General features: G+C 40.2%; 1 protein-coding gene across 1 annotated transcript; it reads left to right on the top strand.

Moving 5' to 3' along the window:
• The first annotated feature begins 1,298 nt into the window (after positions 1–1,298).
• Positions 1,299–8,241, top strand: LOC139467740 (E3 SUMO-protein ligase NSE2-like). The gene is made up of 6 exons (XM_071249252.1): positions 1,299–1,445; positions 2,003–2,142; positions 3,701–3,807; positions 4,283–4,430; positions 5,324–5,525; positions 6,365–8,241. The coding sequence occupies exons 2-6, from the start codon at positions 2,010–2,012 to the stop codon at positions 6,486–6,488; spliced, it is 714 nt and encodes a 237-aa protein (XP_071105353.1). The 5' UTR covers positions 1,299–1,445; positions 2,003–2,009; the 3' UTR covers positions 6,489–8,241.
• The last annotated feature ends 9,685 nt before the right edge of the window (positions 8,242–17,926 follow it).

Genomic DNA, 17,926 nt, shown 5'->3' with positions numbered 1-17,926 from the left:
AAATGAAACATTTCATGACATATGTTTATCTTAATGTGCAGACTCATCCGAAATGAAACAGATGAAAAACACATGAAAGGACTGTGTAAGATATGATGATGTGACAGAGGTACTCGGCTGGCCACTAGGAAATCTGGGTAGGAGAGTGATTGGCTTTATACGACTGAGGCATATTTGTATTGTAAACAAGTGTTGATAAACACTTGCTTCTAATCTTATAAACCTGGCAATCTGTATTTTTGAATTTATTACCAGGCAGCAGAAAGTTTGTAGGCTGTGTGTCTCACAACATTCACTCAATCACTATTCAGGGATAGAGTACTTTTATCCTCTTTAAAGACATATGGGTCAGTTTCAGAATTTGTCAGATTGTCAAGACACATTTGACTAAAAAAGAACAAGCTTGAAAATATTCAATTTTATTATGAACGAAACCAGAAACATTGTTTTGTTGTAAAAATACTCAAGTGTCAGCTTATTCTTAAACACAAACAGTTTAATTAGTCATAACCAATTATCGATGATGAAATATGTCAACATGACCATGGTAATGCAATTATGACGGGAAATATAAATTTCACATGAAGGATAACTTTCTTAACTTTAAACCAACGAAACATACAGAAAACAAGGACTTGATAAATTTCAAATTTCAAAAACAATATTTATCTGAAAATTATAATTTTCAGTGTTTTATTTTTGCAATTTACTCTCATGTAGATCTATCCCGGTTTTTTTTTTATGGGAAATGTTTTTTTTTGTTAAGTTATTTCAGTAATTTTATTAACTGTTATTCATAAGAGTTTTGATAAAAATTTATATGCATTCAGGTATTACATAGAACGCTACATGTATATAGGAATTAAAAAAAAGGTACAATACCGACATTTGTGGTTACAGCCTGGACATTTTAAAATATCATCCACCTAATTCAGGGAATGAAAAGTTTTATAAGGATTGTACATGAAAAGTAAACAAACATTAAAACAGGCCTTTTTAATCATTTGTTTTTGAGACCCGCCCATGACTTTTAGCCTTTTTAAATAAAGTATAATTAATTTCACTGTGGCTTTATTTTAATTCTCTTGTATGGTTCAAATATGGAAATAGAAAATAAAAGCAAAAAGATGCCAAAATGTCAGTTTTTATATATGTTTAATTTATAATAATATTCAATCTGTCGCCCTTCTGCTATATCTTAGAAATTGTTTTCTTTTCTTAATTTTGCGGCATAAACTCCAATTCTTTTAGCGGATGAGCACTAAGCCCTGCTAAGAATTACCTCCCTTCCACAAGTTGGCGGTGGAAACAAGTTCTGCCGAGGGTCAATATTGCGTATGCAGTGTACACTGTATAGATCCTTTTTATTGGGCCTTTATCTATGTTGTGACACGTTGTATTGTCCCCTATTGTCGTAGTCACTGTAACAGTCTAAACAACTGCAGGTATTACTTTTCTCCATATTTTTCATGTACGGGTAATTTTGTCCTGTTTTCGATCATGACATTACTGTATCCATTACTGTGTCAAATCATATAATATGCTATATCGTACCCAATGTGTGTTTTACAAGCTGGCATGTCACTTTGGCAATATTTCGTTTAGATATTGTTTGATTATAAATATTTACAATAATTAGAAAGCTAAGATGCAAGCATAAGTGTTTTCTATGCATTCATTCGTTCCATCAACTCTCATTCATAGCACATGAAAATAATTAGACGAAACTCCGTGCACATACTCCACATGCCGGAAAGCTTCATGTATGAACATGAGTTCGAATCCCAGATTCGCTGCTTCTCTTGTACATTTTGTATAAAAAATAACTGATAATTCTGTAGAGGCATAACGATGATATAGAAAATAGAATTCCTGGATGTTTTAGTTGTGACACGTGTCAGTTCAGCAGCTACATGATATGCAGTAACGGAGAAGTGTACTTTCATATACTAAACATAGGTTGTCTAATAGTCAGTAAGCTTGTTTTTATTTCATATTTCAGAGTGAGAATGTCACAAAATCAGCCACATTTTGCTGTGGTAGAGCAGGCAATCAACACAGTAAAACAAATTCAGCAGTACATCAATGTTGGCATGGAAACTACAATAGATGTTGCCATGGATGTTGTGGAGAATGATAAAGGTAACCGTGATCAGCCCTCTCAATTAGTAATGCAAAGATGTGTGAAAAACACCATACAATTATCTCCATTGTTCTCATGTTCTTGTCGCAAAAAGCTGCAAGATTGCTGACTCACTCACTCATGTTCTCATGTTATGTCTGAAATATTCGGTGTACAAAGTTAACTGTGCAAAAAACTATGATTTGTGTGAAGCTATGAGCAAATACGCATATTTCTTTCCATGCAAAAAATTATAAGAATATTTCTGTAATAACTCGACGACAGGGAATCTTAACAGTGGAAATAGAAATTTTGCGTTGACCAACTGTACCAAGTTATCGCAATCATCTAAACAGCATGTGCCACGTCATCACACTCACCGCTCAGTTATACAAATTACATTTTCTATTTTCTCTGGTATTGTACTCAATTTTTATAATCATTACAACTAATAAGAAATGGTTTTATCAATTTGTCGTTGGCAAACTGGCGTACACAATATTTCTACATTCGATTTACACATGCTTATCCTCAACACTATGTACTATGGATTTCACGATATGTACAGGGTTATGCATTTCTGGAAAAATAGCTCAATTAGGTTTTGTGATTGTAATTTGTGTAAGAAATGACAGGCATATTAAGCTATGACAGACCTGAACGTGCATCATCATGTTTTTGAATTTTTCTTGACTCATGAATTTATCATGAGACACCACCTGCGTGTCTCTTCTGAAGTTGAATTTGAGCAAGGTGATTTTATTGAGTTTTTTTAATAGTTCCTCACAAGAGACAGTTTTGTACATCATTTTTGGAAAAATATTTCTTTCTTCTAATGAAATCGAGCAAAAGTAAAACGAGATGTGATCACGAGTGCCCTATGACGGAGAGTTGGTGATAATTGGTCCTCGTCAATAACTGGTCGCTAGCCAGTATGTTATTTGTTGAACTGCCCACCAAAGACCAAATAGCTGAAAACATTAACTGACGAAATCAGAATACAGGATAGTTTCGCTACTTTCACACTATTTACTGCATCAATTATGAGATACCTAGCACTTGGAAAAGAATGCCTAAAAGGTAATTTGAAGGCTCTTACTGACAGACCTTGCTTCAGATACAAAAATAAGATACATTATCATAACTATCAATGCAAAAAATCTTGAAGGTTGTATATTTTGACTATCTAATAGTATCTAAATAAACATTTTCATGAACATTATGTTAGGGGTACACTCCTAATTTCATTTGGTCTTTGAACAGCGGACTAGTGACTAGCAGTCTTTGACCAGCAGACTAGTGACCCGTAATTGTTGACCAGTAGACTCGTCACTAGGAGTCTTTGACCAGCAGACTAGTGACTAACACTCATTGACCAGCAGACTAGCGACTAGCAGTCTTTGACCAGCAGACTAGTGACTAGCACCTATTGACCAGCAGACTAGCGACTAGCAGTCTTTGACCAGCAGACTAGCGACTAGAAGTCTTTGACCAGCAGACTAGTGACCATGTCTGACTCTGCATGTTATCATGCTTTGTTTCTGTGACTGAAAAGAAAGTTGTGTTTGTCGTCCCCAGAGAACCAGAAGCAGGTGGACGAGCTGAAGTCTGTGATGCTGGACTATGTGTGTATGGAGCGAGACCTGGAGCAGTTCCTGGCCGCTGTCGACCACACCAAGAATAAGGTCAGCACTCCTATCTTCTCATGCTTCAGACTGGCATAATATTTGGTGAATGATGTAATAGGTTTGCCGATGTAACTTCCAAGCCAAGGTGCTAAGGAAAGTACTCATTATTGGACCCGTGAAGATTCCGGGGTAGAATAGGTCTTCAGCAACCCATGCTTGCCGTAAAAGGCGACTATGCTTGTCGGAATAACGGGATCATGTGGTCAGGCTCGCTGACTTGGTTGATGCATATCATCGATCCCAATTGCGTGGATCGATGCTCATGATATCAATCACTGGATTGTCTGGTCCAGACTTGATTATTTACGGACCGCCGTCATATAGCTGGAATATTGCTGAGTGCGGCGTTAAACAACAAACCAACCAACCAACCAACCAACTCATTATTGATCAGGTTATCCTCGATTATCCAGTGTAAGTTTAAATAATACCCAGGACCTGCAACATGAGTAACATAGATCTTTGTGTGTAGGCCCTGGAGAGTGGTGAGGTGAGCAGTCTGGAGCGGGACTTGGACCTGAAGCTGAAGGAACTGCAGGTTGAGAACAGGAAGTCCAACCTGAAGCAGCATGAGAAGTACACCGACCTGGAGCAGAAGATACAGGAGCTCCAGAACCCAGGTCCTAGAAAATCCCAGTCTTCTCATCACAACATCCCTGCAACCTCTTATAACAACATCCCGCAACATCTCATCCCACCACAACATTCACCAACATCACATTAAGATATTCTACACCTCATCACAACATCCCATGACACCTCATCACAACATCCAAGAACACTTGCTCACTACATCCCATAACACCACATTACAACATCCCTTAACACCTCATCCCAACATCCAACAACATCTCACCTGTAAAGATCCGGGGTAGAATAGGTCTTCAGCAACCAATGTTTGCCGTAAAAGGCGACTATGCTTGTCGTAAGAGGCGACTAATGGGATCTGGTGGTCAGGCTCGCTGACTTGGTTGATGCATGTCATCGATCCCAAATGCGTGGATGGATGCTCGTGATATCAATCACTGGATTGTCTGATCCAGACTCGATTATTTAGAGACCGCCATCATACAGCTGGAATATTGTTGAGTGCAGTGTAAAACAACAAACCAAACCAAAACCATCAACACCTCATCACAACATACAATAACACTTCATCACAACATCCCATTACACCTCATCACAACATCCCACAACACCACATCACAACATCAACCAATATCATACATTTCAGAACATCTCACCACATTTCACAACACATCAGAACACCCCACCACAACATCCCATTGCAACATCTCATCATACACTTATCACAACGCCCTGCCGCAACACCTTATCCCAACATCCCACAACATATCCTCACAGTATCTCATCTTAATATCACATATCAGCACCATACCCGTACTCACTGGTTTAATCAAAGTGGTAAACGCCTAAGACCTGTATTTAAACCTAGTCAGGAATGATGGCTGCTCTCAATGTGAGGCCATGGGTTTGCTATTGCTTGTTGCAGATGTTGCTGGTGAGCCACAGCTGTCGATGCCCTCAACTTCTGCTGAGGATGATGAGATCTGTATGACGGAGGAGACAGTCAACACCATGTGTCCCTACACGCGGCAGGAGATGAAGTTCCCCATGCAGAACAAGCTGTGTAAACATAACTATGAGAAGGAGGCCATCCTTGAATACATCAGTCGCCGCGGCAAGAAGGCCAAGTAAGTTGTTGAGGAATATGTCAGTTTCCATGGCAAGAAGGCCAAGTTAGTTGTTGAGGAATATGTCATTTTCCGTGGCAAGAAGGCCAGTTAAGTTGTTGAGGAATAGGTCAGTTTCCGTCGCAAGAAGGCCAATTAAGTTCTTGAGGAATACATCAGTCGCTGCGGCAAGAAGGCCAAGTAAGTTCTTGAGGAATATGTCAGTCTCCACGGCAAGAAGGCCAAGTTAGTTGTTGAAGAATATGTCAGTTTCCGTGGCAAGAAGGCCAGTTAAGTTGTTGAGGAATAGGTCAGTTTCCGTCGCAAGAAGGCCAATTAAGTTGTTGAGGAATACATCAGTCGCCTCAGCAAGAAGTAAGATGTTGGGGAATATGTCAGTTTCTGTGGCAAGGTCAAGTAAGTTGTTGAGGAATGCACCAGTTCTTGTAAGAAGAAGGCCAAGGTCATTGTTGGAGAATACATCTGCTTCTGTGGCAAGAATGCCAAGTATGTTGTTGAGGAATACATCAGTCGCCGCGTCAACAGGCCAAGAAAGATGTTTGGGGAATACATCATTCACACTGGTATGAAGGCCAATTTAGTTGAGAGAGTTCACAACATTGCAAGTTTTCAAAGCTGCTTGTTTATGGAAAGCAACAAGCACAATGAAAGACAGGCCAGGAAAGTTGGTAAAGCACTGTCTTCAATCAAGGAAACTAATGGGCGCCTTGAGGTTTGCTGCAATAATAATAGTAAGTATCAGTACACCACAAACCAACTCATTCCTGATAGTCCCCAGGACGTTGAGTTTCTTAGTTTTAATCTTCATATGTATTTGACTAGTGTTTTGGATGTTGCAGGTGCCCAGTGTCGGGATGTGCCAACAATAAGCCCATAGAACAGTCCGACCTTGAGGACCACAAGACATTGAGGCGATACATTGAGCGGGCCAACAGACAGGCAGGGAAGAGGACAAAACACTAACACAACACGTGTTATGGTTACTTGACACAAGATTGGTTGTAAATCTTGTGGAATGCACTTCACGATGTGCCCCATCTTCACAAGGGAAGGGAGTTAACTGACTATAAAAGTCCAGTTTCCACCCTTGTTGAACTAGGATGAAATTCCTGGGCTACATCGTAGCGCCACCATTGGTTATTATGAGTTATATCCCTTCTAAGCCTCTCCTATGGACCACCTTTCGTATCACTTGCATTTGTTTAAAACAAAATGGCAGTGCCCATCGATAATCAAGATCTATATTGTGATAAAACTTGTCTTACGTCGCAAAGTGCATCAGATCTCGTGAGCACCATGATCAAAAACATGAAAAGACTTGGAAAATATCTGTTGACGAGCTGGAGGTGCAAATCTGCTCAACAGTTTACTAACCGGATTTTGATTTTCTTGCACGATTTTGATTGGACTATGCATAGACTTGTTAGTCCAGCCAAAATGTAACTCCATAATACCAGCCTTGTTCGGCAAGGGTGGAAACTGGACTTTTATAGTCAGTTGACTCTCTTGCCTCGGGAAGGTAATGTGCCCACAATCATCCAGGCATTTTGACCATAGAATGCTATGTCAGTTGTCAGATTTACATTCCACTGTTGAATGTAACATGGGGTGTGACGCTCACTCATGAAGTTTGTTTATTATGTTTGTGGGCTTTACACGGAGAAGGTACATGTAGAGTTATCAGTGTGACAATACAGTTTGGTGAATGGAGGGATGAGACTCTCTGGGTTTCTAGGAACATGAGAGATGTTAGCTGATGTACCAGTATTGACATGAAAGTTGTGCTTGTCTCTCTGGCAGACCCCTTGCGGATTCCAAATTGGAGTAGGTCCCATCACCTGATGAGGATGAGATGATGACAACCATGTTTTTATGCACAAGCGTGTATGCTTTTCAAAGTTTAATAAAACCTATGAAACAATACAAATACTTCCAATACACGCAGGCAATGTCCTGCTCAACAGCAGACTAACGTTTAGCCCGAGGAATACACTTAATGTATTTTAAAATAAATAATTATCAACAAAATAATAAGTAAAATCCAAATGGAACCCAGAACAAGGGTAAAATCCTAGAGCTTAAGTTGAATTCAGTATAAATGTATTTTCTAGGGTGTGGGAGACATTAAGAGTTGTAAGGTCATGTATCTGACTGACACAGTTCTTTTCCCATATCTGACATGAAGGTCAATGGTGGGAGAGCATTTATTTGATTTCTAGGGGGATGGGTGGAGGTAAATGAACAGTTTGTACATAAGTATGCCGAAACTGAATATTTTGTTGACAGTGGTGAAAAACAGAAACTATTGTGGAAAGGACCCAAAAGTCAAATGTTTAGTGTTAAAAGTGGGAATGAATGGATTGTTTAATGGAGCTCAGTTAAAAAATAGTTTGTTGGATATAGCTGGGAAAAAAATTTGTTCTGATTAAGATCTCTCTTTTGGTCCCCCACCTCCACCTATAAATTAAGTGGATGCACCTTAATCATAAAGCATGAATGTTCATATTTGTGTCGTATCCATATCCGAAAACGAAGGACAGATTCATACACATGTGCCTATAACTACTTAATTAGATCGAATGATCTGGATGATTTTGTCATTCCCCGAATGGCTGTTCCATCATGTCAACCGTTGGCTTCCCTGGCCCAAGCAGGATGATTTACAGCTGCCTTGATATAGTCTTGCTTGACAACGCTATAAGGATCTATTCCAAAACGTCGCCTTTACAGTATTAAAGACGTTGTTATCCATAAATTGTGTCTACTTTGTCATCCGTCAACTTCTAAGTAATGCCTATCAAACAATGCCCTGATATAGTTGAAATATATCTGACTGCATGTGACACCAAACAGCATTCACTTCAGCGTGGACCCGTGAAGATTCCGGGGTAGAATAGGTCTTCAACAACCCATGCTTGCCGCAAAAGGCGACTATGCTTGTCGTAAAAGGTGCCTTTTCAGCTTAAGTTTGATTTTTGTGCTTATTCAACTCTCTGTACAATACGCTGGGAGAGATCTTTTGGTCCCATCATTCGTCGGCCATCTGGGAACTGACCGATATTTTCGCCTATATCCAATAATGAAACGTCTTTTTATCCCTGAAGAACCGGGATAGAATAGGTCTTCAGCAACCCATGCTGTCGTAAAAGGCGACTATGCTGTCGTAAGAGGCAACTAACGGGATCGGGTGGTCAGGCTCGCTGACTTGGTTGATACATGTCATCGATCCCAATTGCGTGGATTGATGCTCATGATGTCAATCACTGGATTTTCTGGTCCCGACTTGATTATTTTACAGACCGCCATCATATAGCTGGAATATTGCTGAGTGCAGTGTTAAACAAACAAACTTCAGCGTGACGAACCACAATGTGTCACCTATGTTTGAGGTACCAAGAAACATACACAGGTTAAACCAGGATTCGGGGCGGTCGGGTAGACTAGTGGTTGAAGCATTCGCTGGTCATGCCGAAGACCTGGTTCGATTCCTGGGTACAATGTGTGAAGCCCATTTCTGGTGTCCCCAGCCATGATATTGCTGGAATATTGCTAAAAGGTGCCTGAAACCACACTCACTCACTCACTCACTCACTCAGGATTCTACCCAGGATCGTAGGTTTCTGGCATGTATAAGTGAACTGCAATGAATTCCAGCGACTTAAATGTGTGGGCCACCATTATGCTGTTTGTACCTTGTTTGCTGTATCTTTTCTAACATGTTTGGCATCACATCTTTCAAAATTAAGTCTTAACAATACCATTTGGTTCTGGAGCTAAAACTCTGCACCCAGTTATCCCAACGTTTTCATAAAAGGATGGGTGCATATTTGTTGAATACAGATATATCCTATACAGAATTTGTATTTTACTTCTATAATGTTTGACGTAGCCAAAACAACATGATCTACAGCATGCGATTGGCTTACAGCTTATCCCTTCTTCCTTGAACTTGTTTACATCCTGTCCTGTTATTTACTGAGAATCACAACCCATGACCTAAATGCAAATGCAAAGACATAATTGCATCCGTGATATGGACCACCTCAGCCTTTCAGTGTATTCACAAAAGAAACGACATAACAAAAAGTTATGTAGCCCCCCCCCCCTCCCCCCACCATAAATCAGTCGAGGACCTTTTCAGAATTTCACCTTGACCTGTTTTGCAAATGTGACGCCGATGATGTATCCAGACTGATGCTAGCTTGCTTGTCCACGCCTTGATTTTACAATCTCCAAAAATATAGGAGAGAAAAAACGATCGGTGAACCCTTTTTCTCGGAGCCCTTTTTTAATTGTTTGTTTGTTGTTTAACGCCGCACTTTGATATCACTGCCATTTTATATGCAGTGTTCCACTTTAGGGGGATCCTGGGGTCATCTAGGTCCCATGTTTGTTGTCACAGTACTTGAATCATGGGTACTCAATTGTTAACTTAAAACATTCGTGTTTTGAAAAGGACCCTTGATCATGTTGATGCATAAGTTTGACATTCATAAACATGTGCAGCTATACAAGTTTTCCAATCACAAGTTTTGTTTGTTTGTTGTTTAACGCCGCACTCAGCAATATTCCAGCTATATGACGGCGGTCTGTAAATAATCGAGTCTGGACCAGACAATCCAGTAACTGACATCATGAGCATCGATCTACGCAATCGGGATATGATGACATGCATCAACCAAGTCAGCGAGCCTGACCATCCGATCCCGTTAGTCGCCTCTTACGATAAGCATAGTCGCCTTTTAAAGCAAGCATGGATTGTGGAAGACCTATTCTACGCCAGATCTTCACGCGTCCCTTATTTAAGTAGATCACTTCTTTTGTAGCCAGCTGTCGATTGAGGCATGGCCCTTATTCCTTTCGTACACGTGAAAATATGGGACGGCTTACTCTTACAGTTTTACAAACGTTGTGGTATTCAAATGTAATGGGGTGGCCCAGTCGTCTAAGGCGCCGCGATTCACTGTGCAGAGTTGTGTCCCTTGGGCACGCCAGAAACCTACGATTGTTGGTTCGAATCCCGGTTCGCCCCGATTATGTTTCTAGGTTTGTCAGCACCATACCCGTGCTCGTGGGTTTCCCCGAAGTGCTAAACGTCTGAGACCTGCATCACTTCGGGCTTTCATCCCACATTAAGCTGACACGCCGCGATATTACTGGAATACTGTTAAAGCGGCGTTAAGCCCAACTCACGCACTCACTCACTCACTCACTCACGCACTCACTCACTCACTCACTCAAATGTAATGGGGAGAGAGTACTAGCTGTAGCTGATCCGGATTCAAAACAGGACCAACAACAGAAATTAACCCGTGGGGTATGAATATAGAATACAACAACCTGTGCTTGTAATAGGCGACTAAATGGATCGCGGGGCAGTCGGGTAGCCTAGTGCATGGTTAAAGCTCGCTCACTCACTCACTCACTAAATTGATCGCATGGTCAGCCTCGGTGACTTAGTTGACGTGTCATCGTATCCCAGTTGCGTAGATCGATGCTTACGACGTCACTGATTATAGTGATATTTCTGAGTCCGGCCTTAAAAACATCAACAAAAAATAGAACAGACATCGCCACATCATTTCTATTCAGAATTCTACCATGTATTGCGCTGCAGGTTCTGTTCCAAATTCAATTTAGCGCAGTTAATTGGGGTTTAACACTACGCAAAAATGTATACAATGGCCACCGAGAAAATGACATAGCAACCCAAAGGAAGCAAAATATCCATTGTACCAAATTCTACACAACACCATTTCATAACGTTACAGGACCCTTGAAATTAATTACTGGGGTCCCCTGTACCCCCAGTTTCGTAAGTCAAATAATATAATGTAACGTATTTTAACGTTTGTAAACTTGAAATTGGTTCTTGAATCACAAATCTGCGCCTTTTTTAGGATGAAATACTGTTCAAAGAGTCGTTAAACCAAACCCACTCACTCAAACTGGTAACATTAAATTTCAAGTTGTTACACGGCTACTCCACTAGCACTGGCATCAAAACAATCAGTAAAATCTTAATTCCCTAAGTTTAAAGGGTGTGGTTAATTACCTTGCAAAATCAACTTACCTGATTTCTCAATGTCTTTAAAAGTAACTCTACTAAACCGATCCTATTTTTATCCATATGCCGTTAGGCGTCGTCATTAAATATACTGATGGAAATGAATGAGGGAACACTTAGTTCTAGACACAATAAAATGATATGCTGTTATAGGTTCCAAGCCTTGTCTACCAAAATACGCGTTGGAAACAATGCACACAAACACATCTCAACATTTGATTTTGACATGTGATGAGTTGGTATGTGCGCTATTTCAAATGCACTGACAGGTAAAGTTTTTTTCCCTCCATGTTTAATTGTTCACTTATTTGTTTCCGTTAGTATACATCCTGTCTTTCGTCAAGGTTGGGTTCTAGCCTCGCGAACAACAGTCCATCTGGTGCCGTGCGTAGTACATGATGGTAGATGTGATCTATTAAAACCCTACACATGATTGTCAACACCAGTAAGTAAATGTTATCATATAAACGTTCCGAAAAAAACACAGGGCAAAATGCCATAATGAGTGACAAAAGAGGCCAGTTAACTCCAGTTTGTTTGTTTTTTGTTTGTTTGTTTTTTTTGTTTTTTTTTTGGGGGGGGGGGGGGAGGCAGGGGATATGTCTCAAGACTTATGGAATTAATTTTTTTATCCGACATTGAATGTTTGAACGATTCAGTGCGGGACAGTGAGAATGGCGATCATTCGTGACGAATGAAATGGTTATATCACCGTTCGCAGTTTCCCGTGGTCACTCGGAAATACACGAAAACAGAATCGGGATAGTGCCGGGAATCAGCGAAAACAACCGAAATTTTATCCGATGGTGTATGTCCCTTTGTTTTATTCACTTACAGCTCGTGACTTCTCCGTTATATCCACATCTTCTAAAACAGAAACAACGTCACTCTTTTCTGTGGTTAGCTTTCATTTACTACTAAGTTTCGTCAACTGTTTCGTCAGTTAAGTCTGCTCAAAGTAGCTTCTACAAATCAGGAACAATCTATCCCCCCAATTTTTAATCATATCCAATTTCCTATTTATTAATTATAATATTTTTAATATTAAATGTGGGGTATGGTCTCAGTTGGAAATTGTCCTGTGGAGAAATGTCCTACACTACAAAGAGGCAATCTTTTGGACACACCCATCAGAGGGTGGTACATACAGCAGGTTATATATTTAGGTGTATTTATCCCGTATAAGTACCGATCTTAGGGTGCATGATATTTACAGCTGGTTCTAAGGTTGATATGAGTGTATTCATAGTTCCACGTACGTACCATCAGAGGGTGGTATATACTGGTTATAAGGTTGATACGAGTGTATACATAGTTCCACGTATGTATTATCAGAGGGTGATATATACTGGTTATAAGGTTGATACGAGTGTATTCATAGTTCCACGTACGTAGCATCAGAGGGTGGTATATACTGGTTATAAGGTTGATACGCGTGTATTCATAGTTCCACGTACGTACCATCAGAGGGTGGTATATACTGGTTATAAGGTTGATACGAGTGTATTCATAGTTCCACGTCCGTACCATCAGAGGGTGGTATATACTGGTTATAAGGTTGATACGCGTGTATTCATAGTTCCACGTACGTAGCATCTGAGGGTGGTATATACTGTTTATAAGGTTGATACGAGTGTATTCATAGTTCCACGTACGTAGCATCAGAGGGTGGTATATACTGGTTATAAGGTTGATACGCGTGTATTCATAGTTCCACGTACGTACCATAAGAGGGTGGTATATACTGGTTATAAGGTTGATACGAGTGTATTCATAGTTCCACGTCCGTACCATCAGAGGGTGGTATATACTGGTTATAAGGCTGATACACGTGTATTCATAGTTCCACGTACGTACCATCAGAGGGTGGTATATACTGTTTATAAGGTTGATACGAGTGTATTCATAGTTCCACGTATGTATTATCAGAGGGTGATATATACTGGTTATAAGGTTGATACGAGTGTATTCATAGTTCCACGTATGTATTATCAGAGGGTGATATATACTGGTTATAAGGCTGATACGCGTGTATTCATAGTTCCACGTACGTACCATCAGAGGGCGGTATATACTGGTTATAAGGTTGATATGAGTGTATTCATAGTTCCACGTACGTAGCATCAGAGGGTGGTTTATACTGGTTATAAGGTTGATACGCGTGTATTCATAGTTCCACGTCCGTACCATCAGAGGGTGGTATATACTGGTTATAAGGTTGATATGAGTGTATTCATAGTTCCACGTCCGTACCATCAGAGGGTGTTGCATGCTGGTTATAAGGCAGGTCGGTGGTGTAATCTAGTGGCCAAAGAAGTGGTTTGAATGTTGCATTTAGAGGCCTGTACATGCAGTCTAGGCAATGCAAGGCAATGGGTGAAAGAGAAGCCCCGCTATCAGCCCTCCCATTGTATGCAACCATCTTCATTAGTCGACTCTTCAGCAGTAGGACAAGCATGGGTAGACCCGATTGGATCCACGCTTTATAGTGAAGGATTTTTTGTACTTTTACTGCCTTTTCAGCTTAAGTTTGATTTTTGTGCTTATTCAACTCTTTGTACAATACGGTGGGAGAGATCTTTTGGTCCCATCATTCGTCGGCCATCTTGGAACTGGGAACTTTCGCCTATATCCAATATTGAAAAGTCTTTTTATCCCTGAAGATCAAGGATAGAATAGGTCTTCAGCAACCCATGCTGTCGTAAAAGGCGACTGTGCTTGTCGTAAGAGGCAACTAACGGGAGCGGGTGGTCAGGTTCGCTGACGTGGTTGATACATGTCATTATATCCCAATGGCGTAGATCGATGTTCATGATGTCATCACTGGATTGTCTGGTCAAGACTCGAATGTTTTCAGACCGCCATCATATAGCTGGAATATTGCTGAGTGCGGCGTTAAACAACAAATAAACAAACAAAGAAACAAATTAAAAGTCATCCGATTTAACTCAAATCCAAACCTCAAAAAACGCTATTGTATCGAAATTCTTGAAAAATAATGGCTTCAGTGGTGATTCAAACATAGAAGATGTTTTGAAATGAGTAAATATAAAACATCAACGGCAGAGAATAACCAACCAGTCTCGGTTATCCGCCGAAGTGGATTCCATTTGTCTTAAAGGCAAAATAGCTGTGAAAATTATGTGAATGGATGTAGAATAGGTCTTCAGAAACCCATACTTGTCGAAAAGGCGACTATGCTTGTCGCAAGAGGCGACTAACGGGATCGGGTGGTCAGGCTGGCTGACTTGGTTGATGCATGCCATTGTATCCCAATTGGGTGGATCGATGCTCATGATGTCAATCACTGGATTGTCTGGTCCAGACTCGATTATTTACAGACCGCCATCATATAGCTGGAATATTGCTGAGTGCGGCGTTAAACAACAAACAACAACAGTGAAGACACCAGGTGTTCACGCTTTGAATCAATGAGCAATGAATCCCATTATTGTTGCCCTACCTTTCTTTGGCTGGAGCAATGCTAAAAGCAGGTTTAAGGTCACACTCACTCAAGCAATTTACTCAACATTGAACGGTGCATAATTCATTAACCCCTACCAACCACGACCGCATGCATGGCGTTAAGAAATCACTGGCCAGTACACTACCGGAAATAATCATTCCAAAAATAAACAAAGATATCATAGCGCTGCCACTGCCGTGACTCGCTAAACTATAATAAGAAATATATTGAAAAGTTGGAAGTTGAAATAAATCAGCTGTGAAGCTTCTTTGAGCAAGTGAGTGAGTGAGTGAGTATGGTTTTACGCCGCTTTTAGCAATATTCCAGCAATATCACGGCGAGGGACACCAGAAATGGGCTTCACACATTGTACCCATGTCGGGAATCGAACCCGGGTCTTCGGCGTGACGAGTGAACGCTTTAACCACTGGGCTACCCGACCGCCCCCTTTGAGCAAGGGCGTTACGGGCCGTGATCTCATACTCTATACTGTAGACTAACGACACGGAACTAGTTTCGATGGTTATAATGACCTAGAATCTTTAACTGAAGGAGTTCAATAGTCGTGCCGGAACTTTATATAGCTGAGGTGAAACTGGTGTTTGTCGCGTTTCAGATTACTGTACTAAGGTGAGGTGAAATTGGGTTTAACGTCGCGCCCAAGATTATTGCACTTATACAGCGACGTGCATGCACGTGTATGTGTGTGTGTAGCTGCTTGTACTAGTCCGGACTGATGCCGATTTATAGTGCTAGCTCACTGAGATACCATGCCGCAGTTTAACATGAATACCCCACTCAGACACAGTATACTGACTCCGAGCCGACCAGCCCCTGTTTTAGCCCCTTAATGCCGAGCGCCAGACAGGGTAACAACAAGTACAATCTTTTAACGTCTTTTTGTATGACGCGGGCGGGGATCGAACCCCAGACCTTCCGCTCTCCGGGCGGACGCTCTACCACAAGACCACGGAGGCGGTCACTGCACTAAGATAGCGATAGCGATATTGAGATGTCAGTTTAGTGATAATGTTATATCGGGTACTTCAAATACCGAAATAATATTAGTATAACGCGACACATAGGGAATGATGCAGGGAAACACACATCTACTGACAATTCGAACTCTGATCCTGCTCCAGCAATTATTCGGCAATTATTCAGCAATTATTTCCTGGACTTGTAAATGAACATGTAAGTGCTGCTGCTGAAAAATTAATGGAGTTCCATTTGCTGGATCGCATTTTGAAAGATTGATAAATCAAGAAAATATAATGCATTTTTAAAGAAACTGCCTATGGAGGGAACCGAATGCAGGGAAATAAAAAAAAAATGGGTCAAAATACAAATTCTTACATCTTCTACGTTAATCAAGGAATGACCAAAATCTTAATCTTTACCTTGAAGCCAAAATGCATTTTAGGAAGAAATGTCGGTAAAAGGAAGAATTATTTAACCAAAGTGCTATTGATAACGTAAATTTGGCTATTACCTCGAGAGACCGGATTTTGGAAAAGTATCAAGTGGCTACTGCAGAGTAAGAGTAAATGGGTATTTCACCTAAAACATGGACAGCATATTTCAAGGACTTGTGAAATTCTGAAACTAGACAAAATGATGAATTGATAGCGCAGATGAACGCAATGGCCGAACGATCGCACCCAAAAGTGGGAGAGATATGGCAATCGGTATTGGGAGAAAAGGTACAGATTATCGACGTAGAAATAGTGAGAATATGCAATAAATACCAAAATTAACACCCCTGCTAATAAATTGGACTTGTCCGACATTGCCGCGGTCGGATTCTATTCAGGGAGTCATCGTTATGTAAATACGGGTAAATATTTTAAAGCGTGTACGTTTTTCTAACATCCTTAAAGAGGCTGTTCGTAATGTTGATATCTCATATAAGAAATAAACGACTCATAATCAAATAGTGTTGTTTTCCGAAAGGACGGGTACTAAAATAAATTTGAGAAATGGTTTCAGAATGAAAAAGAGATAACAGTTACTTCGCACTGTAAGAATTTAGGAGTTGCATTTTAGACCAATGAAACGCTTGCTACACAAGCAAGAAAAGCATGTTTTCCTCTCTTCAATTTAACGAAGCATTAACCGAATATATCTCTAGAAACCGCTTTTACTATGTTTGATTTGAGAATTTCGCCGATTCTGTAAAACGGTAGTGAAGTTTGGGGATACTCTTATAGAGCGTCTATTGAAAAGGTTCATAATGTATATTTCAAACATTTCTTAAAATAAGAAAATACTGTTCCACAAACGCCGTTCTGGGAGAAGTGGCCAGCCATGATTTGTTTGCGCACTATTATTAAACGTATAGGCTGTTGGTGTAGAATTAGTATGCACCCCAAAAGTTTCCCCATGCTTGCTACACTATGCTGAAATCACATGATGATCACGGTGATATACAGATTGGGTGTTAGAACTGTATTGTTTTAGACCGCCTTTGTGGCAATATGAAACATTAATGTGTGTTTAAACAACGATGTACGGATATAGAAATGCAAAACTGGTATCAGAAAATTGGTAATTCATCATTCCACCTTTGATGGGAAAAGATTTGGCACATTCGCAAATTCGCATTTTTGCCCATGTACAAAAAATGCGTCATAGCAAAACTGATGTAGAGGAAAATATATTAATGTGTCAAAACTGTGATTATATTGTTACAGAAGATGAGGACCCTCATTATACAGAAATAAGTTTATCCCTAATTATTAACACAACCACCCTTCCCGACAAAACTGGCCCGCCGTCTTCAACAACATATACATATTGAAGGTATTGCCATCTACTTAAAAAAGAAACTTATGTAAATGAAAATACGTATTTTATGATAATTGTTGT

The sequence above is a fragment of the Haliotis cracherodii genome, unplaced genomic scaffold (assembly GCF_022045235.1).
Source record: "Haliotis cracherodii isolate W230 unplaced genomic scaffold, xgHalCrac1.p SCAF_1, whole genome shotgun sequence".
In the NCBI taxonomy this organism is placed as follows: Eukaryota; Metazoa; Mollusca; class Gastropoda; order Lepetellida; family Haliotidae; genus Haliotis; species Haliotis cracherodii.
This window is presented reverse-complemented; position numbering and strand designations above follow the sequence as displayed.